The following is a 22,363-nucleotide window of genomic DNA, read 5'->3' as shown; positions in this document are numbered from 1 at the left end:
CGTTTAAATATATATAAAAAAATCGAACCTGAAAATATCGAAAAAGGAAATAATTTATTTCCTTTGAAATTCCAACTCAACAGTTGAATCACCTAATGAGGTATACGAAACAGGGAGAACGGATTGATTCTAGTCAAAATATTTTGAGTAATTTTATAAATAGAGGTGAGTCGAGTCAAATTTTTGAGCTTCTGTTTAAATGTAATTGTATTTTTTATAATATTATGATATTATTTGATTTCAATTTAAATTATTTTTTATAATTATATACAATACAAATATATATTTTTCATATTTTTTATATGTGATATATTATATATGTCATATAGAGTCGAGAGACTCGACTTAAACTTAAAAATTAATATACTAATTATTAAAAATTTCGAGTTATTCAAATTATTTTTTGAGTTATTTGAATTATAGTTCACAAATTTGAACTTAATTTTTTTTTTCAAATTGAATCAATCTTATAAAATTATAATTAAAATTTAATTCAAATCAAGTAAAAAAAATGAAGTTTTCAAATTATTTAAATTTTACTCACCTAATAAAGGAATGGCTGTGCTTTCTTCTCTATATCTCACGCACGTAAGGGAAAAAAAACTTAAAATGTTTAATATATATATATATATATATATATATATATCAATTAAGATTCACCTATACCTAATGTAAAACCTTTAATTTTACATAATTTTAAGATCATTAGATAAGAAAAAAATTAAAGATCAAGATTAAATTTTTACTTTTTTTAGTGAATAACTTCACGTTTTTTACTATTAATCTTAATCTTTGATTTTTCTTTATCTAACGATCCTTACAAAAAATGTGTAAATTAAAAAGTTTTTCGCCATATATACGTTACCGAGAATGGTTCAAACCGGTCAGTTGTATAAACCGAATCGACCATTGAACCTATTATATCTCGATTTTTTATTTAATTGATTTAATAATAATTGAATGACAAATTAAAATTTAAAATCTGACTGAAAAGTCTGTTTTTACCATGTTTCGATTTTTTCTAAGTTCACAATAATTTATAAAATTTTCAATTTTACTTTACTAATTCAATTAATTGAATTATTAATTTTTAATTCAATAAATTTAATTAACTGATTCATATTTAAATAATTGTTTTTATTTAAAATTATATTTGATTTTTTAAAATATTAAAATTGGTATTTATAATTTTTTTAATCCAAACAAGTAAATAAATTTAAGTTACCGCAGGCATTTTGGATATTGAATATTATTTAATTCAAGATTTTAGATATTTAAAAAATTAGTTCGTTAAAATTATGGTTTTTATTTTATTCAACAAAATTATATCTGAATATAAGAATTTATTTGACAACAAAATTAGATTTAGATTTTATATGTCATCACTTTATGCAACATATTTTATATACTATTATATTCTCTCTCTCTATATATAATTATCCACACACAATAAACAATTATATCCTAATTTTTATAAGACTGAAGCATTAGTGTGGGTTACTCACTTATTGAACAAAAGGTCGTCTAAATTCTGAAGTCTCAATTTTTATTGAATTTTCGGATAAATTAACATTAGAATTTAGATGGTCCGTATTTAATCTTATTCACTTTTTTTCCCGTTTATTTGATGTGAATTATCCAAAAATAAAAAATGAACCGGATATCTAAATTTTTAGAACATATCAACCAAATCAAAATCTTTTTCACACTTCTAATGTTTAAAATATAATAAATTTTATATTTTCATATATTGAACTATTAATATATTTTTTTATTTCTTTTATATGTTCAGAGCCAAATATGTCAAATTAAATTAGTAGATGAAAATTTTAGTTGTTGTTAGTGATATAAATGTTAGAAATAATGTTAGATCCTTACGCATAGAGAAAAATCCATCCATCCATCAGTTACTACTCAAAAAGCTTATTCTTTTAAATATTCCTTCTGATCTTCAACATCAAAATCCTTCACCATGTACAATTAGTTCTCTAGATAAGAAAGGAACCGGAAGAGATGATAAGGAGTGCAAGGAAGATTAGGGTTTATTGTCATTATATAAAATGTAAAGTACATAAATGGTTTTTCGATTATGGAGCGTTGTCTCGTTGAGTCTCTGACTATTAAAAATTATTATAAATTAGTTCCTGAATATAGGGTAATATTTTATCGAGCCCTTTAACAACTAAAAATTATAAAATGGTCACTCGACTATTCATATATTTCAAACTCGTCTTTTCCTGTTAAAAATTGACGATCCTCTAACTCGAACGTTAACCCGTTGACCGAGATATGATAAAATCATATTTTAATGATGTCTACTGGCATCACTGTTGCTTTCAAACATTAACTCAAAGATATAATATTTCAAGCATTGGCTCAACGATATAATGCAAACAAAGAGTCGATCCATAAAATATAGCTCAAATGATTATGGGATCCAATTTTATCATATCTCAATTAATAGGTTAATGTCCAACTTAGACGGTTGATTTTTTTTAATGGAAAAGGAGAAATATGGAACATATGAATAGTCAGATGATCACTTTGTAATCTTTAATAATCAGATGACTTAACAAAATAACATCTTATAATTAGATGATCATTTTTTATTTTTTAATAATTAAATGACTGAATAAAATAATAACCTATAATTGGGATCAATTTTATACTATAGCCTTAAATATAAAGGTTTTTACTTTAATAAAATAGCACACCACCAATCAACTTTTTCAATAATTAATTTCCTTTGACAGTACAGGTTGATGATCGGTCCCTTTCTCCATTCACTCCGTTTCCTTTTTTTTCCTTTTCAGACATTTGTTGAAACTCATCTACAGACTTTTTCACACTTTCTTGATTACCGATTCGAAAATGGCCGAGGCTGTCATCAGTGTAGCCGTAGAAGTGGCTCTGTCCAAGGTTATCTCCATCCTTGAAGACCCAATCAGCCTTGCATGGGATTTCAAGGACGAGCTGAACAAGCTTCGTTCCTCACTTTCTCTCACTCGAACTTTCTTGCAAGATGCAGAGAGGAGGCAACTTGATGAACCTGTCAAAGTCTGGTTGGAGCAGCTGAGAGATATTGCTTCTAAGACCGATGATGTCTTGGATGAGATTGCTTACGAGCATCTTCGCAGGAAGGTGGACACCCGAAAGAGAACGCAGGTCAGGAACTTATTTTCTCCCTCCAAAAGTCTGTTGGAAAAAACAGGTTATTTCCCACACGAACGTAATTTTAAAATTGATTTAAAATGTCAAAATTAAAACTATCAAATGTTGCACAGCGGATAAACATGTCAAACTATTGAATATTGAAACACAATGAAAAATAATCGAATAAAAAACAATAAAGGAGAAGACACACCAAATTTACGATGTTCGACGAGAATATCGTCTACTCTTCGGGCACCACACCGGATGATAACTTCACTATATCGCCAATATTATAACAAATGAAATTCTTTGGAATTCCCAAAGTGGGAGAATGAAGAATACAAGAGAAAGAGAAAACTTGTTTTTTGGATGATTTCTAATGAAAATACTTAGGCCTATTTATAGTTAAGTTTCAAGAACAATATGTTCAAAGTTTGGCCACTACCAAAGAATTTTCCAATGTGTACAAGTTAGCCACCAAATATGAAATTCACATGTTCAAAGTTTGGCCACCAACCAAGATGAAATTTCCAATAAGTTAGCCACCAACCAAGATGAAATTTCCAATTTGTCAACTTAATTTCTAGACAAATCTAACAAATCTCTACCTTGGCTTGAAATTACCAAGCCTACTCAACTTCTTCAACTCCCCAAATTTATAGTGCCTCTAATTGCGCTCACAAGCGCCACACACCCGAAGGTGTTCATACTTTCAGGATGTTAATCAAGTCCAAACAATGATTGAACTTGATTACTGTTACCACCTTGGTCATCATATCTGCAGGATTTTTTGATGTTGCAATTTTCTGAAGTAGAATCTTTCATTCTTCAAAGATCTCTCGCACAAAGTGATACCTCACGTCGATATGCTTAGTCCTTGAATGGTAGACTTGATTTTTCGCTAAGTGAATAGCGTTCTGACTGTCACAATAGAGACTAATGTGACTTTGAACAACTCCCAAGTCTTCCATCAACCCGTTAAGCCAAATTGCTTCCTTTATAGCCTCTGAAACTGCCATGTATTCTGCCTCTGTAATAGACAAGGCCACCGTAGATTGCAAGTAGACTTCCAACTTACTAGGGCTTTAGCAAGAGTAAACAAATACCCAGTAGTTGATCGACGCTTATCCAAATCACCAGCATAATCGGAATCAACATATCCAACCATACACTGACCAAGTGCTTCATCCTGTTCAAAAACTAAACCAACATCCACGGTTTGTTGGAGATACTGTATAATCCATTTCACAGCTTGCCAATGTCCTTCTCCAGGATCATGCATGTACCTGCTCACAACTCCAACTACTTGTGAAATGTCAGGACGTGTACACACCATTGCATACATCAAGCTCCCAACTGCATTAGCATATGGAACTTTTGCCATATACACTCGTTCTTCGTTAGTTTTAGGAGATAATTGAGAACTAAGTTTCAAATGAGAAGTCAATGGGATACTTACATGTTTGGTATTTTCATTCATGCCAAAACATTGTAATACCTTTTTCAAATACTGCTTCTGTGTTAAACAAAGCTTCCCTCTCTGTCTATCTCTGCTTATCTCCATACCAAGAATCTTCTTGGCCTCACCTAGATCTTTCATCTCAAACTCTTGATTCATCTGAGCCTTTAATTTGTCTATCTCCTTTTGACTCTTCGAAGCGATCAACTTATCTTCAACGTACAAGAGAAGATAAATGAAAGATCCATCTTTGAGCTTTTGCAAATACACACAATGATCATATTTGCTTCTAGTATACTTTTGCCTCCTCATAAAGCTATCAAATCGCTTGTACCACTGCCTCGGAGATTGCTTCAATCCATATAGCGATTTGTTTAGCTTACAAACCCATTTCTCACAACCACCATCTTTGTATCCTTCTGGCTGTGTCATATAGATCTCCTCTTCTAAATCACCGTGCAAGAAAGCCGTCTTTACATCAAGTTGAGCTAGCTCCAAATTCAACTGTGCTACCAAGGCCAACAATATTCTAATGGAGGAATGCTTCACAACAGGAGAAAATACTTCATTGTAGTTGATTCCCTCCTTTTGAGCGTAGCCTTTAGCTACCAACCGTGCCTTGTAGCGAACATCTTTCTTGTTATGAGATCCATCTTTCTTTACAAATACCCACTTGCATCCAATGGCTCTTTTACCTTTCGGTAATTGTGCCAGTTTCCAAGTGTCGTTCTTTTGGAGAGATTGCATTTCTTCATCCATGGCACTTTTCCACTTATCACTTTCCAAGCTTTGTATTGCTTCTTGGTAAGTGATAGGGATATCATCATCAACAACTGGAAGAGCATAGGCCACCATATCAACAAATCGAGCAAGTCTACGAATTTCTCTCCTTGGCCTTGTAACTGCAAGTGTTTCTGGTGTCTCCAATGGTTCTTGGGTTTGAACCTCTTCATCTTCTGATTCTTCTATTGGAGTTGAAGAATCAGCTGCATCAACTTCTAGGATCATCATCTGCTGAAACTCCACCTGTTTTGGAGTATGCTCCACCTGCTGCGGAGTACTACTTGTCTGGATAGCTTCACTTGTTACCTTCTTTACTAGGGCAGATTCATCAAAGGTAACATCTCTGCTACAAATTATCTTCTTGGTGTCTAAACACCAAAGGCGGAATCCCTTCACTCCATGGGTGATTCCCATAAAGAGAGCCTTCTTTGCTCTCAGATCAAGCTTGGATTCCTTCACATGATAATAAGCAGTGGATCCAAATACATGTAAGAAATCATAATCAGTAGCAGGTTTTCCAGACCATACCTCCAATGGTGTTTTTCCTCCTATCGCTGATGACGGCAGACGATTAATGAGATGGCCAACATATGTCACAGCCTCAGCCCAAAATGCCTTGCCTAACCCAACATTAGACAACATACATCGAACTTTCTCCAATAGTGTTCGATTCATACGGTCTGCCACCCCATTCTGTTGTGGTGTATGTCTAACAGTGAAGTGTCGAACAATACCATACTCATGGCAAACGTCAAAGAATGGGTCACTTTTATATTCCCCTCCATTGTCCGTCCTAAGACGTTTGATCTTTCTACCAGTCTGGTTCTCGATCATATTTTTCCATTTCAGGAAAATTTGAAGCACTTCATCTTTAGACTTCATCGGATACACCCAAACTCTTCTGGAAAAGTCATCTACAAAAGTTATAAAATAATGGTTTCCTCAAAAAGACGATGTCTTTGAAGGACCCCATACATCTGAGTGAATATAATCTACAATACCTTTTGTATTATGTATAGTGGTGCCAAACTTCACTCTCTTCTGCTTTCCCAGAACACAATGCTCGCAAAAGTTCAATTTACAAGCCTTTGCACCTTTCAACAATCATTTCTTTGCCAGAATTTGCAAGGATTTCTCTCCAGCATGTCCCAACCGCATATGCCACAACTGGGTTGCGTCCAAATCATCACCTCCGGAAGCTGCTGCAACTGCTCCAATACCTTGGTAGTAATACAAATTATTTTTCCTGATGCTCTTCATCATCACAAGTGCGCCATATGTGACTTTTAAAACTCCATCTCTCATAGTGACTACTGAGCCTTTGGATTCTAAGGCTCCCAATGAGATGAGATTTTTCTTCAAACTGGGCACGTATCGGACATCAGTCAGAACTCTGGTTGATCCATCTTGATTCTTCAATCGAATTAAACCTATCCCAACAGTTTTACAGGCAGTTTTACAGGCATTGTCATTGCCCATATAAACAACTCTTGCATTTAGTTCCACTAAATCGGAGAACCACTCTCGATTAGGGGACATATGATATGTGCAACCCGAATCTAATATTCATTCATCGGAATGGAATGTTGTTGATGAAACAACCAATGATATGTCAGAGTCATGTGCATCATGCTCTGCAACACATGCATCTGGAGCTGCTTTTCCTTTCTTCTTCAGCTTCGGACAATCTTTCTTCCAATGGCCTTTCTCATGAAAAAAAGGCACATTCATCTTTTCCCAGTCTGGACTTCGACTTTGATCTCCCTCTCCACTTTGACTTTTGACTTTTCGAGCGACCTCTTGCCACCATGACCTCTGCTGCGTCGTACTTGCTCTCCTTCTTGGTTTTCTTCCTGAGTTCATAACTATACAAAGCAACAGTTACATCTTTAAGGGTAACATTATCCTTACCATGAAGTAACGTTGTCTCAAGGTGCTCAAATTCATCTGGAAGAGATGACAACAACATCAAAGCCAAATCTTCATCTTTGAAGGTTTCATCCATGCCCAATAAGTCTTCCACTAGCTCATTGAACGCAGTGATGTGTTCATTCATACTGGTGTCTGGTTGATAATCAAATCTGAACAATCTTTTCTTCATGTGGAGATGATTCTGAGAGCTTTTCTTCAGGAATTTTTCCTCCAAAGCTTTCCACATCTTACTTGCAGAAGTCTCGTTCTTGTAGCCATACTTCTGCTCCCTGGAAAGACAAGATCGAATCGTGCTGCACGCCAAACGATTGATTGTTCCCTATTCTTTCACCTCCATATATTTGGGCTTTTCTTCCTCAATACCGATGTCTAGACCTTGTTGGAATAAATCGTCTAACACCACGCCTTGCCACATGCCAAAATGATCGGATCCATAGAACAACTCCACCGAGAAATTTGCATTTGACATCACCCTCCTCACCGGTCCAGATGAAGAGCTTGATGTCTCAACTGATCCGTATTTTGGCATTTTAATTCTAAAGAACAATATTCAATATCACGAACTGTATCTTTTTAGCAACGAAACCACCAGGATAACCTCAACCGAAGCTCTGATGCTAATTGTTGGGAAAAACGAGTTATTTCTCACACGAACGTAGTTTTAAAATTGACCTAAAATGTCAAGATTAAAACCACTAAAGGTTGCACAGCGGATAAACCTATCAAACTATTGAATATTGAAACACAATGGAAAAGAACCGAATAAAAAACAATAAAGGAGAGAACACACCAAATTTACGAGGTTCGACGAGAATATCGTCTACTCCTCGGGCACCACACCGGATGATAACTTTACTATATCGCCAATATTACAACAAATGAAATTCTTTGGAATTCTCAAAGTGGGAGAATGAAGAATACAAGAGAAAGAGAGAACTTATTTTTGAGATGATTTCTAATGGAAATACTTAGGCCTATTTATAGTTGAGTTTCAAGAATAATATGTTCAAAGTTTGGCTACCTACCAAAGAATTTTCCAATGTATACAAGTTAGCCACCAAATATGAAATTCACATGTTCAAAGTTTGGCCACCAACCAAGATGAAATTTCCAATAAGTTGGCCACCAACCAATATGAAATTTCCAATTTGTCAACTTAATTTCTAGACAAATCTAACAAAATCCCATGACAATTACTCTAAATATGGCTAAAAAGGTTAAGAATATTAGCCAGTCCATTAAGGATGTTAACCGTCAGGCCACAGAGTTAGGACTCCAACAACGAGTTCAACTTTCGGCTCCAGTGTCTAGTGGAGTACGAGGAGGCACCCACTCCCTGGTTGACTCATCACGTGTTGTGGGAAGGGAAGCTGATGTCCGAAGAGTAGTTGATCTCTTGATTGGTTCAACCACTCATCAAACCTTGTCAATAGCATCCAGACTAGGCATGGGTGGTCTGTGAAAAACTACTTTAGCAAAGTCTGTATGCAACAATGACAAAATACAGAACCATTTTAACACAACAATATGGATCTGCGTGGCTGAAAATTTTGATGTCCGAAGGATTTTAGGGGAGATGTTAGAATCTCTAACTAGAAAGCCTTGTGAGATCAAGAACCAGGATGTTGTACTTCGTGAAATACAAAAGGAGTTGAAAGAGAAGAGCTTCCTTCTTGTGCTTGATGATGTGTGGGATGAGGACATTAAAAACTGGGAGGACTTAAGGGGCAGTTTGCAGGTATAAATGAAAGTAAACAAAGTTGGATTCTTGTCACAAGTCGCAGTGAAAATGTTGCATTAGTAAGGGAAACACCTCCTGGTCACAGGCATCATCTTAAGGAAGTGATAGATGAGGAGTGCTGGTCCATTATCAAAGAAAGAGCATTTGGAAACTCTCCCCTATTACCAGAAATGGAAGCTATTGGAAGGGATATTGCTCATAGGTGTGGATGCGTGCCATTGGTCGCAACGGTTATAGGCGCAACTATGTGCAACAAATGGGATAGAGATGAGTGGTCGTCACTAAGAGATAGCTCTATTTGGGGTTCATTAGAAAAGAATGAAGGGATTGTACGTATTCTGAGATTAAGTTTTGATCGCTTGTCTTCTCCATCTTTAAAGCAGTGCTTTGCATACTGTTCCATTTTTCCTAAGGGTTTTAGGATCCAAAGGGATCAATTGATCCAACTTTGGATGGCTGAAGGCTTCCTTCAACAACCCAAAGGAAGCTCACAACTGGCATTTGAGGATATTGGTAACGATTACTTCAATGACTTGCTATCGAATTCTTTATTGCAGGATGAGGAAAAGGATTTGTACGGTTGCATTACAAGTTGCAAGATGCATGATTTGGTTCATGATCTAGCTCATCCGTTTCACATGTTAGGCGACAACAAAATGTGTTTGATGATGTGAAATTGTGGCACTCCTTATTCTTAAATTCTGGCAGCTCCTTCCACATGGTAATAGACTTCAAAGGTTTGCGTGTTCTTAAATTTGGGGGTGTTGGTGTTGAATCATTGCCAGACTCGATTGGCGAGCTAAAGCATTTGAGATACTTTGATATATCGGGAACGTACATTCGTAGACTACCAATGTGCATTAGGCAACTCTATCTTTTGGAGACAATAAGATTATTGTGGTGCTTTGACCTCGGACACCTTCCTGGAGGAATGAAAAGTTTAGTCAACTTGAGGCATTTGTATATCAATTATCAACGTCATGTTCCTGTCGAGGTAGGATGCCTAACTAGTCTTATAACTTTGCCATTATTTGTGGTGGGTAGAGAAAGGGGAAGAGGAATTGAGGAATTAGGATTTTTAGTTGAACTTGGAGGAGAATTGGTCATTGATGATCTTCAGAATGTTCGAGACAAAGAAGAAGCTAGGGGAGCAAGATTATGGGAGAAGAAAAAGTTACACAAGTTGCAATACCGATGGAATTTCAGGTGGAATCTCGGATTTGGTACGGATGAGGAAGTGTTGGAACCTCACTCAAATTTGAAAAGCTTAATTATTGAGTATTATGAGGGAGAGTACTGTCCATCATGGTTGCAAGGGAAGATTGGTGGTGGTGACCCAAGTTCTTCTTTTCAACCCATGAATTTGGTAGAGTTGAAACTAATTCATTGTAAGAATGTGAAGAATCTTCCACCACTTGGGCAATATCCTAATCTCAAATTTCTTGAAATAGAAGGCTTACACAGTGTGAGAGGCATAGGAAATGAATTTTATATGAATGGTTGTGATTAGAATAAGCCACTCATCTTATTTCCAGCATTGGAAGTTTTCACCCTAAAGGATATGGCAGAGGTAAAAGAATGGTTAGAAATGGAGCCGGAAATTCCTGCATTTCCATCACTAAAAGTGTTGAAAATTGTAGATTGTTTCAGTCTAAACACTGTTCCAAGAATGAGTAGGTTTTCTTCTCTCGAGAAACTCAAGATCGCCGAGTGTTTTCAGTTGGGTTGGATAGGCGATGAACCATTTCCCTCTACTCTAAAGAAACTAACACTAAGGAATTGCCATAACTTAAGGCTCATTCCCCATTTAGACGGTTTGTCCTCTCTCTTAGAATTAAGGCTGCTAAAATGCTACGGATTAAAAAGTTTACCATCTGGACTGTCAACATGTATCTCTCTTAGGCAATTGTTCATATATGATTGCAGTAATCTGGAGTCAATTCCAGAAGATGTAGGGAAACTAAATTGTCTCGAGAAATTGTGTATTTGTTATTGTGGAAACTTGAAAAGGCTCCCAGAAGAGAGCCTTGGGTGCCTCACAAGTTTGAAGAGATTGCAATTGGGTCCCTTCTCTAAAGAGTTGGAGGAATTCCCAGGTCTTGGTTCCATCCACCACCTCCACTCTTCCCTTAAAGAATTGAGGTTGGATGCACGGGATAAACCATGCTCTTTGCCCGCACTTGAAGAGTTAGATATTCGGTACTTCAATGGACTCGAAGAGTTGCCAGAGTGGTTGGGAAACCTCTGCTCTCTGCGAATTCTATGTTGTTGGAGTTGTACAAATCTGGTGCATCTGCCATCCAAGGAAGCCTTGCAACGCCTCTCGAATTTGCATTTAGTCCGTATATTCGATTGTCCGCGCTTACGAGAAAACGATGCCGAGCTGGCCAAGATACCCTGCACCCCAAATTTTAGTCCATTTTAATTAGTTCCTTACACTTGTAACTTGTAAGGGGTCAGCTTTAGTTTTCTTAATCCTTCAAATGCTTCAACCCCTATATTTTTCCACATTTGCTTCACATTATCCAACTGTTAGACATCAACTTAGTTTCTTTGCAATACTTTTTTCTTCCAATTGTTAGGCTCACCATTTGCTAATGTTATATCTACAGCAAAGGCTGTCGAAAATTTGCAGACGCCTAAGATGAATGAGATGGGAAAGAGAGGAGGATGATGGGTCCTTTAGTCCACAGTTGGTGGCCGATGTTATTGATATCTTGGCCTCAACAACGACGACTGTTAAACCATGTAACAAAATGGTATTATATCAGTTGGACTAACACGCTACATTAGGATTCCGTCACCCCCAATGATGACTATCTATGTTAGGTGTCGATTTATTATAAATTAATAACAACGTTAATTATTAAATCATTAATTTTAAAATATTATTAAAAAATTGCTTAAAATATCAGTTGACGCTTGTCATAAACTACATGGATATTTACAAACGTAAAGGGAAAAGACAAGCACTTGGCAAGTGCTAAACCACGTAAAACGTGCGGTGTCACGTGGGGACAGCGTGGCATAAACCCTCCTTCTCCTCTTTTTTTTAAATCGCCACCTAACTTTGTAAACTACGTTTTAATTCAAACTTTTGAAACTCCAAAAAGATATAAAATGAACGGCGCCATTAGTACTTCCCGCCAACTTTCAGAGTAGAGATATTTTCACATCAAAAGCTTCCATTGTACGCTCGACCGTTATCCGCTCCATCAATATTTCAAAATTTTATTATTCGGTATCCAATCACAATGCCACACGTAAACTAATTCACCCAAATTATCCTTCTCCGCGGTTTATTCTTCCCCGGCAAGCTTCTTCCAAAAATAATTTTCAAAATCCCGCGCTCATTTTAGCCTATAAATGCCTTCTCCCCCTTCCCCAAATTATTCATCACAAAATCAATTCTTCAGGAAAAAAAGCCCCCGTTTTCTCTTTTCAATTTCCAAGTTGCCCTTCCAAAATGCCTTCAATTCCAGAAGAGCCACTGCTGACCGAGAACCCAGACCGGTTTTGTATGTTTCCGATCCAATACCCACAAGTATGGGAAATGTACAAGAAAGCCGAAGCGTCCTTTTGGACTGCCGAGGAAGTCGATTTGTCTTCCGATCTCCGTCACTGGGAAACTCTCACCGCCGACGAGCGCCACTTCATCACTCACGTTCTCGCCTTTTTTGCAGCCTCTGATGGTATTGTCCTTGAAAATCTTGCCGTCCGGTTCATGAAAGAGGTCCAAATCTCCGAGGCGCGTGCTTTCTACGGTTTCCAGATCGCCATTGAAAATATCCACTCCGAGATGTACAGTCTGCTCCTCGAGACTTACATCAAAGATTCCGAGGAAAAGAGTCGCCTCTTCCGTGCCGTTGAAACGGTACCGTGCGTGGCTAAAAAGGCCGAGTGGGCTATGAAATGGATCAACGGCGGAGAAACTTTCGCCGAGCGGTTGATAGCTTTTGCTTGCATTGAGGGGATCTTTTTCTCTGGAAGTTTCTGCGCCATATTTTGGTTGAAAAAGCGCGGGTTGATGCCTGGATTAACTTTCTCAAACGAGTTAATCTCGCGAGATGAAGGCCTCCACTGCGATTTTGCTTGCTTGCTGTACGATCTCCTCCGGTCAAAGCTGAGCGAAGAGCGCGTGAAGGGGATAGTAAGAGAGGCTGTTGACATTGAGAGAGAGTTTGTGTGCGACGCTCTGCCCTGTGCGTTAGTAGGGATGAACGGCGATTTGATGAGTCAGTACATCGAGTTCGTAGCGGATCGGTTGCTGGGAGCTTTAGGGCACGGGAAAATATACAATGTTGCAAACCCTTTTGATTGGATGGAACTGATTTCGTTGCAAGGGAAAACCAATTTCTTCGAGAAAAGAGTTGGCGAGTACCAGAAAGCGTCGGTCATGTCCAGTTTGAACGGTAATGGCGACACCCATGAGTTCAAGATGGATGAGGACTTTTAGGGTTTGCTTATATTATTTTGTTTTTGATTGCCTTTGTATCTTATTTTAATTAAATGTCCCTTTCTTTATAGTAAATTACTTTTAAAATAGTCCATTTTATTTTCGTGTTTTAGAATAAAATTAATATAAAAATTATCAATTATCATCCAAGTATTAATGTATATTATTTAATAATAATATGATATAAATAATAATTTATATTAAATTTAAATAAACTAATAACTTAATTTTGAAATATAAAAATGATTGCATATCCATTAAGAAGATAAATATAAAATTTCAAAAAAATCAATTTTATTCTAGATAATAATTGTAGAAGATATATCATACTATTAACAATACAAATTATTGTTTTTATGATAATTCTTAATTTTTAATATTGAAAAGGGATGAGAGTAATATATTTAGGTTTGTGAATGAAACTAAAATGTTTAAAAGCTTAAGAACTAGTTTAGAATGATAGCTTTGGGATGAAATTAGAGTTTTTAAAAATTTAATGATTAATTTAAAATGAAGGTCATAGTTTGATGGTTGAACTTAGTTTCAATGTCCAATTTGGTACCTAATTCTTTTCGATCTAATTAGATATCTTAACTTTTTTAAGTAAAGAAGGAAGATTTCATGCCTGGCTACAATCCAACAATATATGATTTGAAAGTAGCAGGAAATACAGTCCAGATGACAAAGCTAAAAGATTGTGGTTTTTTCAACAGGATGCCATGTCCGAGTTTGAATTACTTTATGAACTCAGATGTTTGAGTTTGAATTACTTTATGAACTCAGATGATGTAATTATATCTTTTGCCTTCATGCTGAGAAATCATACCGATTTTCATTCTTCCTGCAAGTCGGTAATCAGATCCAAACATGAGTACAGAAGATACATGGTGAAATTTAAACCAATACGCAATAATTCATAAATAATGATGATTGCGGATTGTGCTTGTTGCATTCAAAGCAGAGAAATTAATGTCAGTATGTTTGGCTACCATTATTTGGTTTATATTGAGAAAGATGCCATCCGGCTGTAGGATTCAAAAACAACTTCATCCAGCATGCATACTCTATACCTAACCCCAATTAACACATTTATTTGAGTTTCAGAATGTAATTGATCATTTAATCCTTCGTCTTCAACCCTCAACAGCAAGAACACAAAAGATCTGACTTCTGAGAAATCAATCCGTGTCTGACAAATTCAGATTTGAGTATGTGCAAATGACTCTCCAAGGATTCTTTACATAATAATAAAAGAACTTGGGGGGGGGGGGGAATTTCAACATATGCATGTCGAACATTATTAGTGGCAGCAAATTTGGTTGTAACAATCAGTTTTGCAGCGAGTTGAGTGTACAAAAAAGCAATTGCATTGATCAGTTGAGTACAATATCCCTCATGGAAGACAAAATCACCATACAAAGAAAAGCTTAAGCATTAAAATTGTTCCATTCTAGTTTCTACATAATAATGACCACTGAGATGCCAAACAAGGATTCATATATAAAATGATACATCTGATTAAGAAAACTAATTCAGTTTTCCAGATCACCCCATCAGTAAGAAGCCTGCAATTTTCAGGCAAATTCCATTTTCCTCGAGTAATCAACAATCAGATTTTCAAAAATTCAGAGTTTGGGGGTTTCAGAGATTTAATTTTTTTAATATATTAAGATCAATATCACATCAATAACATGTAATAATACAATAAACCAACAAAGTAACATGAAAAGTAAAATTGAAATGGAAAGAATCGGGCCGCACCTAACCAGATCCAACAATAATGTTGTTAATGGGGATGAAGATGAGCTTGACGAAAAACCCTACGAATCCCATAACCACGAATCCGATCGCTGTACGAAACGCCACCTTCGTAAATTCTGAAAAAAGAAAAACCGAAATCTTTCAATTAGAATTCTCATGGATCAATAAAACCCAATATTAGAGAGAAAAGAAAACAGACAGGAGAAACGAGTAACCTTTTTGATCGGGCTTGTGGCATTTCTTGACAAGACGAACACTATCCTTAGCGAATTCTCTTAGCGGATCGAAAACTGAATCAATTGCGTCCATTTCTTTTCTTCTGGTTTTGCACTTTTGCTTTGGTCTTCGGAAGAAAGTTCCGAAATATTTAAGATCCATGGATCGGGGAGAATTCTAAAAGAAAAGGATAAAATATCCAGATAGTCACTAAAGTATGAGGTCTATTTTATTTTAACCATTAAATTAAAGAATATGTCAATTAAACTACTAAATTATTAAAATGTTATCAATCAAGTCACTGACGAACATTTAACGGAAATGATAACGCGATAGTTACGTAAATTTGTACAATTACACTTTTGATCCTCCTTACACATTCTATCACTTTAATTCAATAAATTTAATCTTTCATTCATATAACGAAACATGTTACAATCTGATTAGAGAAATTTTAGTTAAATTTTTTGTAAGAATTCTAAATTGATATTTTAATTATAATTCAAGGGTTAAAACAAGATATTAAACTTATTTTAACATGGCATATCATTATTTTGTTTCAATTTTAACATGAATTAATGATTTAATACTAAATGTTAGTAATCACATGTAACTTTTAAAAATATTAGTGACAAACAAAAGCTTACTCCAACTAGCACTTGGATCACTAAGATGAGTGGCTTATTCTCATCACAGCCATTCATATAAAATTCATTATCCTATGTAGGGATGGGCATGGGTCGGGTTTTTGGTCCACCCGACCCGACCCGAGAACAAGGAGTCCTCCACCCGAGACTTGACCTGACCAAAACAAGTTTTCACCCGACCCGATATATAATTTAAAAACCCGACCCAAAAAAAAAAATTTATTCAATAAAAATAATGACTTAATTGAAAAAACAATATATAGAGGAGTATTATTGTAATTATTCCTAAATATATAAGGTAAAATCATATATTTTTCGGGTAGAGCCGGGTATTTTTCACCCTAAACCCGAACCCAGCACAACCCGAACATTACATTAAAAAACCGACCCGACCCGAATTCAATTTTTTTTAAAAAAAACTTACCAGATCGGGTCGAAACCTGTCGGATTCGAGTCTCATGCCTATCCCTAATCTTATGCCTCTCACACTGTGAAAGGCTACTATTTCAACTTGTTGCCTAATATGTGAAACGGACCGAGCATTGTTTACTAATAGGGAGATATAATATCGGTGAAAGAAACATTCATGTAAAATTAGATTACATTAAATCGTTATAATTTTTTATAAGAATATACTTACGAAGATTGAGAAAGTCGAACGATTAATTGAAATCGAATCAGTTCTACAAAGACTTTCAATTATCGTTGCAACCGATGTTGCAATTTTAGTTGAAACACATGATAGCGTCTGTGAACTAACTATTTGAAGAATCAAACAAAATATAAAATAAATAAATTTTAAAATTTTAGAATGAGCTAAAATAAAATTATAAAATTTTAGAATGGGCTAAAATAAATTATTAATAAAAAATTTAAAAATTAATCAAAATATATGATAATTTAAAATTTTCGGAATACGATTGTCCTCATTCTCTCTCCCTTCTATCCATCCCTGTATGGGAGGTCCCAACTTGGCCTCAATTACTCCAAGCATGCAGCAATGATAGGTTTCATACTGGAAGTAAAATTCATCTCTCCTTTGTGAACTTCTAATAACACAAGGACTCTTCAAATAATAATAATTTCTAACAAAACTAATACTTTGGTCGGTAAAAACTTTTAGACGAGATTTTCCATTAGAAAATGCTTTTGTTAGAGATGAGAAAATCCGTCGGAATAGTTACTAGACACAAGGTAGAATTCTAAGAAAAACAATTCGGAAAGGTAAATAAAAAGAGGATGAACACCAATTGGAATCCGTGAACGCCAATTGTAATGATCAAGACGGTGATTATGCAGAAGTATATTATGGCATGAATTAGGATGGCTATCCCGCTTGTGCACATGTTTCCGAACTCTATCACTCGAGTCCTCGACGGCAGCTGGAACAACAACCCCGGTGACAATAGGATGAACAAGCCTACCGCGACGAAGACCGGTCCCCAATCTGCACTCATGATTTCTCTCCCTTCTTCCTCGAATTCGCTCTCAGAGCAAAGGGTTTGAATATATTTTTTTCGAGCCTTCCGATACAAATTGGAAACAGAAGAGGTGTTTGGAATACATTATATTAAGTAGGGGATGAATGGAACATAATTTCTTGGTGGCCAAGCGGATGCTAAACTTAGTGATAAATAAAAGAATGAGTTTAAAGGGGGAAGTAAGGTATTGTGAATGTTGCTTTTATGGAGAATGAACCAAAATGCTTCTTTTCTCAATAACATGTTACCATTGCAATCTCTTTTCTCATAAATTGCAGTTGCTGGGGGATCTCTTGTATATGTATATCATGTCTGAAATCTTCTTAAATCATATAAATTTTATGCTAAAAAATATTAAATTAAGATCAAATTGATAAAACATGTAAATTTTAAGCAATAATAGTTGAGCGATTATTTATGTAGTTTATCAAAAAAATAAATAAAGGTACTTTATGCCCTTAGTCACTTAACTTTATGATCTATCTTGTTTTGATCTTTTAATTATAAAATATTTTAATTTATCATTAAATTTATTGAATTTAATTTTTGATCATTGAGTCATTAAATCATTAGCGGTCTGATTGATATAATAAACAAAGGATTGTTGTATAAACTCTCAACATTTATTGAATGTATAAATTATTCATTGGTGAGAGCTTCCTGCTACTGCATGGTGATGGAATGAAGGGTGTAGAGTTAGAAGGATTGATCAATGTTGGCATGATTCAATCTGATTAAATTTCTCGATAACTGAATCCTTTAATCTGATTGAGTCGTGCCAATACCGACCATATTTGCTTGTTATATATATTATTTTATTTAAAAAAATTCATTCACGTTCATTGTTAATCTGATCTACATGTCATCAATAGTGTTGAATTTGCATTTGAATGCCATAAAAACAAATGCATAAACATGAAATTCTGAATATTTTTAATTAATTGGTTTACTAAAACAGTTTGATGATTATTCATTTTTAATGCTGAGATATTAATTCAATGTAAAGAAAATATTAAACATGGTTGGTTATTGAAAGAAAGTTGATTAAATCTTAACAAGCAAGCAAAAAGGCTGATTTGACACCTGCTCTACCATATAGTTCAATGTATCTTGGTTACTTCTGAGCTACATCTAAGCACTTATATATATATAGCCTTTTTATCCAATTATATTATTATTATTATTAAAATAACATCTATTTATAATTAATTTTGATATAATATGTATTTAGAGATAAATCTTATCTTCAATCATTTAATAATTACATATTTGACCAATATTTAAATAAGGCATATTAGGCTCTTGTACACTTTTTAAAAAAATCAATGTGGTGCTTAATTTTTTTTTACTCGATGTAGTCATTTGACCAATATTTTTGTTGTTGATTGTTATTGTACTGATGTGGCGTTACAATGACTAATGACACGGTAGATTGATCAAATTGGTTTTTTTGTCTTGTTTGAGGGCTAAATTATTTTTTAAAAAGTTTAAGGATTTATTTAATTTTTAAGGAAAATAAAAATTATTTTAAATTTAAAAATATATTATAAGTTATAAAATGAAAAATAAAAATTATTTTAATTTTAAAATTAAAAAATTAAAAATATTTTAAAAAGATAAGAAACATCGTAAGTTACTCGCATCAAAACTTGAACAAATTACTCCGACTAAATTAATCGAGACTTACAAAATCTTTTATCTGAGTATAATTAGGAAACATCGTAAGTTATTTGTATCAATACACAAACCGTAAATTACAAAATTTTTTCTCCAATAAACTTCCGACCAGACGCTCTCCTATAAACTTCAATGAACAATTTAAAGGAGAAAAAAGAAGAAAAAAAGATAAACTTTCTAATATTATAAAATTTCATGTGTTAAAAGATAAAAATAAATTCTTATATATTAATTTTACCTTTTATAAATGAACTCTTACATATTATTAATTTAAAAATTAAATCGAATATCATAAAATTTTAGTATCTTTTTTCTCTCGTCTATAGTCACCGCTTCTTTCTTTTTTATTTTGATTTGAAAGACGATCAATATCAGTCTTGGTGTTGAGGTTGAACGCCTATATTTATTATTTATCGTTTTTTTATATGCAAATTACGTTTTCTTTGTTTTTTAATTTTTAATAATTTTGATTTTATGATACGTTTTTCTCTACCTTTATGACATATTTTTTGGATAAGTAAATTTTATTATCCAAAGAAGGTCACAGTACAAAGAATCCAAACAAGGATAAAAACAAACTAATTACAACAAAATGATTATCCTATGCCCCAATTAATCATAAGTTTCATATTAACCAAATCAAGACTATTAGTATCTCTATTCCTAAGTTGAGCACTAACAATCTCTTTGATAGAAAAGAGCAAATCATCAATGGTTCTAACACATCACTGGAATAAACGTCTATTTCTTTCTTCCCAAACGTAGTAAATGAATGAGCACCAGGCAATCTTCAATATGGTTGTAAGGAGAGATTTTCCTTTCCAAGTCGAGGATGCCCCAAGCAAGAAAAGAATCCCAAGACATATGAGGCTTATCCAAAAGAGAAAGATTTAGAATTCTATTCCAAAGAGCAATAACCATAGGACATTCAGCAAACAAATGATTCCTCGTTTCAATGTCATCATTGCATAAGATGCAAGAGTTAACGGTAGTAATTCCCATACGAGTAAGTATTTCTCTAGTAGGAAGACGATCCAAGACTGCAAGCCAAGTAATAATGCTAAATTTGGGAATATGAAGGGGATACCAGATAATCTTGTGCCAGAATATTTTTCCATGCTTGATACGTAACTCTTCCCAAATGCTTTTAGAAGAAGAAAGTCCCAAATTAAGAATTGAAATAGCCTCAGATCTTATTTTCAAGAGCCTGTTAAAACAGTAGCTATAAGAGGGATTATTCAACATTAATAAGAATTCTTTGGATTTAATTACATAAGTGTAAATCCAGGCAATCCAAAGAGATCCTTCACCAACGAGGAGAGAATAAGATGTATCATGCAAACCTTATTCCAAGTTTTAAGATCTTTTAATCCCAACCCACCTTCAGATTTAGGACAACATAAGTTAGTCCAACTTACTCTGGCTCCTGAAGCTGCTGCATCAGTACTTTTCTATAAAAACCGAGAACAAAGCTGATTAATTCTGTTAATAACAGCCTGGGGAAGTAAAAACTGTCTACACCAGTAGTTAGCAAAGCTTTGGAGAACAATTTTAACAAGCTCCAATCTTCTTGCATAGCTGAGATGCTTCCCAGACCAAAGGTGAATTTTGGATCTGATTTTTTCAATAAGGGTAGAGCAGTCATTAGCATTAAGTTTTCTGGTAACAAGGGGAACACCAAGATATCTTACAGGAAGGAGTCCATGTTTGAAACCAGTAGAAATTAAGATAGACTCAAGATTTCCAGAAGAGATTCCAGCAGCAAACATATCAGATTTGGCTACATTTAGTTGAAGCCCAGAAATTTCATAAAATTTCTGTAGAACAGTGGTAACTCCAATAATTGATTCCAAATTTCCTTTACAAAAGATAAGAAGATCATCTGCAAAGGTTAGATGAGTAAGACCAATTTGCTTACATTTTGGATGGTACCCTAAAAGACCTCTAGCAGCAACAGTATTGAGGAGTTTAGAGAGTATATTCATAGCTAGAACAAACAAGATTGGTGATAAAGGATCACCTTGCCTTAAACCCCTTTTACCTTTGAAGTAACCAACAAGAGAGCCATTAAGAGAGATTGGATATCTAGCTTCAGTGAAGAAAGTTTTAATCCAGGCATTGAATTTAGGAGGCAGATTGATGGCTTTGAGAAGAGAAGAAATGAAGCCCCAATTGATAGAGTCAAAAGCTTTCTGAAGGTCAATCTTGATAGCACATCTTGGAGAAATATTTTTCCTTGCATAACATTTGACAAGCTCTTGTGCCAGAAGAGTATTGTCAATTATATTCCTACCCTTGACAAAGGCAGACTGGTTAAGAATTATGATTTCAGGCAGAAGGTTGGTTAGCATCTTAACAAGAATTTTGGTAATAGATTTGTATATGACTGAGCAACAAGAGATAGGCCTATAATCTTTTACCTTGCTAGGATTTGTAGTTTTAGGAACCAAGGCAATTATGGTAGAGTTAAAAGCTGGCAGCATGTAAGAATTGCTGAAAAAGAACTTAACAGCTTTAATGACATCCTCCCCTACCACAGACCAGGTGAATTTGAAGAAGTAAGGAGTAAAACCATCAGGCCCAGGAACCTTGTCATTTCCTTGAATAAAGAAAGCTTCTTTAATTTCCTTTGCAGTGATGTTCTTTTTCAGTTCTGCAGTAGCCTCAGAAGAAATATTGAGCTGAAGAAGGTGTTTTAGAGCTTGAAAATCATTGTCTTTAACATTAGGATCAACCTTTCCAAATTGGTTTTGAAAATAAAGGACAATTTCAGTGGCTATTTCATCAAAAGAATCAAGCATGCTGCCTTGTTCATTTTCAAGAACTCTTATAGTGTCCCTTTTGTTTTTTGAAGCAATGACTGAATGAAAAATTTTGGAATATTTATCACCCTCCTTGAGCCATTGAATTTTAGCTTTCTGTTTAAGGAACATATTTTCAGCAGATTCAAGACAATTAAGTTCATTCTGCAGGTTCAATTCAGTATCGATAGAGTTGTTTCCTTGAAGGGTAGAGAGTTGGAAAAGTTCAAGCTCTTCTTTCTTTTGATTAACTCTA

General features: G+C 34.7%; 6 protein-coding genes across 9 annotated transcripts; 4 read left to right on the top strand and 2 right to left on the bottom strand.

Annotated features, from left to right (window-relative positions):
* The first annotated feature begins 2,842 nt into the window (after nt 1–2,842).
* On the top strand, nt 2,843–9,223 carry LOC120159457 (disease resistance protein RGA2-like). Its single transcript, XM_039170049.1, has 2 exons — nt 2,843–3,193; nt 8,509–9,223. The coding sequence occupies exons 1-2, from the start codon at nt 2,872–2,874 to the stop codon at nt 8,787–8,789; spliced, it is 603 nt and encodes a 200-aa protein (XP_039025980.1). The 5' UTR covers nt 2,843–2,871; the 3' UTR covers nt 8,790–9,223.
* On the bottom strand, nt 7,840–15,654 carry LOC120159458 (protein transport protein Sec61 subunit gamma-like). 4 transcript variants are annotated; one of them, XM_039170051.1, is made up of 4 exons: nt 15,501–15,654; nt 15,286–15,401; nt 8,296–8,301; nt 7,840–7,890 (listed from the first exon to the last, which is right to left on the bottom strand). In XM_039170051.1, exons 1-2 carry the CDS (start codon nt 15,592–15,594, stop codon nt 15,286–15,288), a joined length of 210 nt encoding a protein of 69 aa, XP_039025982.1. In that variant the 5' UTR covers nt 15,595–15,654; the 3' UTR covers nt 7,840–7,890; nt 8,296–8,301. The 4 variants fall into 4 exon arrangements, with proteins under 4 accessions (XP_039025982.1, XP_039025985.1, XP_039025984.1 ...); XM_039170054.1 differs by lacking the exons at nt 7,840–7,890; nt 8,296–8,301 and adding exons at nt 9,858–9,867; nt 9,988–9,991; XM_039170053.1 differs by lacking the exons at nt 7,840–7,890; nt 8,296–8,301 and adding an exon at nt 14,147–14,387 and having other exon boundaries at nt 15,272–15,401.
* Nucleotides 8,904–10,578, top strand: LOC120159543 (disease resistance protein RGA2-like). The gene is made up of 3 exons (XM_039170118.1): nt 8,904–9,057; nt 9,129–9,708; nt 9,777–10,578. The coding sequence occupies exons 1-3, from the start codon at nt 8,904–8,906 to the stop codon at nt 10,576–10,578; spliced, it is 1,536 nt and encodes a 511-aa protein (XP_039026049.1).
* On the top strand, nt 10,630–11,742 carry LOC120159542 (disease resistance protein TAO1-like). The gene is made up of 2 exons (XM_039170117.1): nt 10,630–11,410; nt 11,651–11,742. The coding sequence occupies exons 1-2, from the start codon at nt 10,630–10,632 to the stop codon at nt 11,740–11,742; spliced, it is 873 nt and encodes a 290-aa protein (XP_039026048.1).
* On the top strand, nt 12,380–13,599 carry LOC120159456 (ribonucleoside-diphosphate reductase small chain-like). Its single transcript, XM_039170048.1, has one exon. The coding sequence runs from the start codon at nt 12,535–12,537 to the stop codon at nt 13,522–13,524; it is 990 nt and encodes a 329-aa protein (XP_039025979.1). The 5' UTR covers nt 12,380–12,534; the 3' UTR covers nt 13,525–13,599.
* A 1,669-nt stretch (nt 15,655–17,323) lies between the features above and the next one.
* LOC120159465 lies at nt 17,324–17,691 on the bottom strand. The gene has a single exon (XM_039170060.1). The coding sequence runs from the start codon at nt 17,603–17,605 to the stop codon at nt 17,351–17,353; it is 255 nt and encodes an 84-aa protein (XP_039025991.1). The 5' UTR covers nt 17,606–17,691; the 3' UTR covers nt 17,324–17,350.
* Between the last annotated feature and the right edge of the window lie 4,672 nt (nt 17,692–22,363).

The sequence above is a fragment of the Hibiscus syriacus genome, unplaced genomic scaffold (genome assembly GCF_006381635.1).
Source record: "Hibiscus syriacus cultivar Baekdansim isolate YM2019G1 unplaced genomic scaffold, ASM638163v2 tig00111366_pilon, whole genome shotgun sequence".
NCBI classification, from domain to species: domain Eukaryota; kingdom Viridiplantae; phylum Streptophyta; class Magnoliopsida; order Malvales; family Malvaceae; genus Hibiscus; species Hibiscus syriacus.
Note: the sequence above shows the minus strand (reverse complement) of the source record. Positions and strands in the feature narration are given on the sequence as shown.

What these genes read in the sequence shown, in the direction of transcription:
- LOC120159457 (XM_039170049.1), top strand. Translation starts at nt 2,872, where the DNA reads ATGGCCGAGGCTGTCATCAGTGTAGCCGTAGAAGTGGCTCTGTCCAAG. An exon ending in CTTATTTTCTCCCTCCAAAA is followed by an intron (nt 3,194 to 8,508) that starts GTCTGTTGGAAA and finishes AAATCTAACAAA; the next exon opens with ATCCCATGACAATTACTCTA.
- LOC120159543 (XM_039170118.1), top strand. Translation starts at nt 8,904, where the DNA reads ATGTTAGAATCTCTAACTAGAAAGCCTTGTGAGATCAAGAACCAGGAT. An exon ending in CTGGGAGGACTTAAGGGGCA is followed by an intron (nt 9,058 to 9,128) that starts GTTTGCAGGTAT and finishes ATGTTGCATTAG; the next exon opens with TAAGGGAAACACCTCCTGGT. An exon ending in CTAGCTCATCCGTTTCACAT is followed by an intron (nt 9,709 to 9,776) that starts GTTAGGCGACAA and finishes AAATTCTGGCAG; the next exon opens with CTCCTTCCACATGGTAATAG.
- LOC120159542 (XM_039170117.1), top strand. Translation starts at nt 10,630, where the DNA reads ATGGCAGAGGTAAAAGAATGGTTAGAAATGGAGCCGGAAATTCCTGCA. An exon ending in CTCGAATTTGCATTTAGTCC is followed by an intron (nt 11,411 to 11,650) that starts GTATATTCGATT and finishes TCCAATTGTTAG; the next exon opens with GCTCACCATTTGCTAATGTT.
- LOC120159456 (XM_039170048.1), top strand. Translation starts at nt 12,535, where the DNA reads ATGCCTTCAATTCCAGAAGAGCCACTGCTGACCGAGAACCCAGACCGG.
- LOC120159458 (XM_039170051.1), bottom strand. Translation starts at nt 15,594, where the DNA reads ATGGACGCAATTGATTCAGTTTTCGATCCGCTAAGAGAATTCGCTAAG. An exon ending in CCACAAGCCCGATCAAAAAG is followed by an intron (nt 15,402 to 15,500) that starts GTTACTCGTTTC and finishes TTCTTTTTTCAG; the next exon opens with AATTTACGAAGGTGGCGTTT.
- LOC120159465 (XM_039170060.1), bottom strand. Translation starts at nt 17,605, where the DNA reads ATGAGTGCAGATTGGGGACCGGTCTTCGTCGCGGTAGGCTTGTTCATC.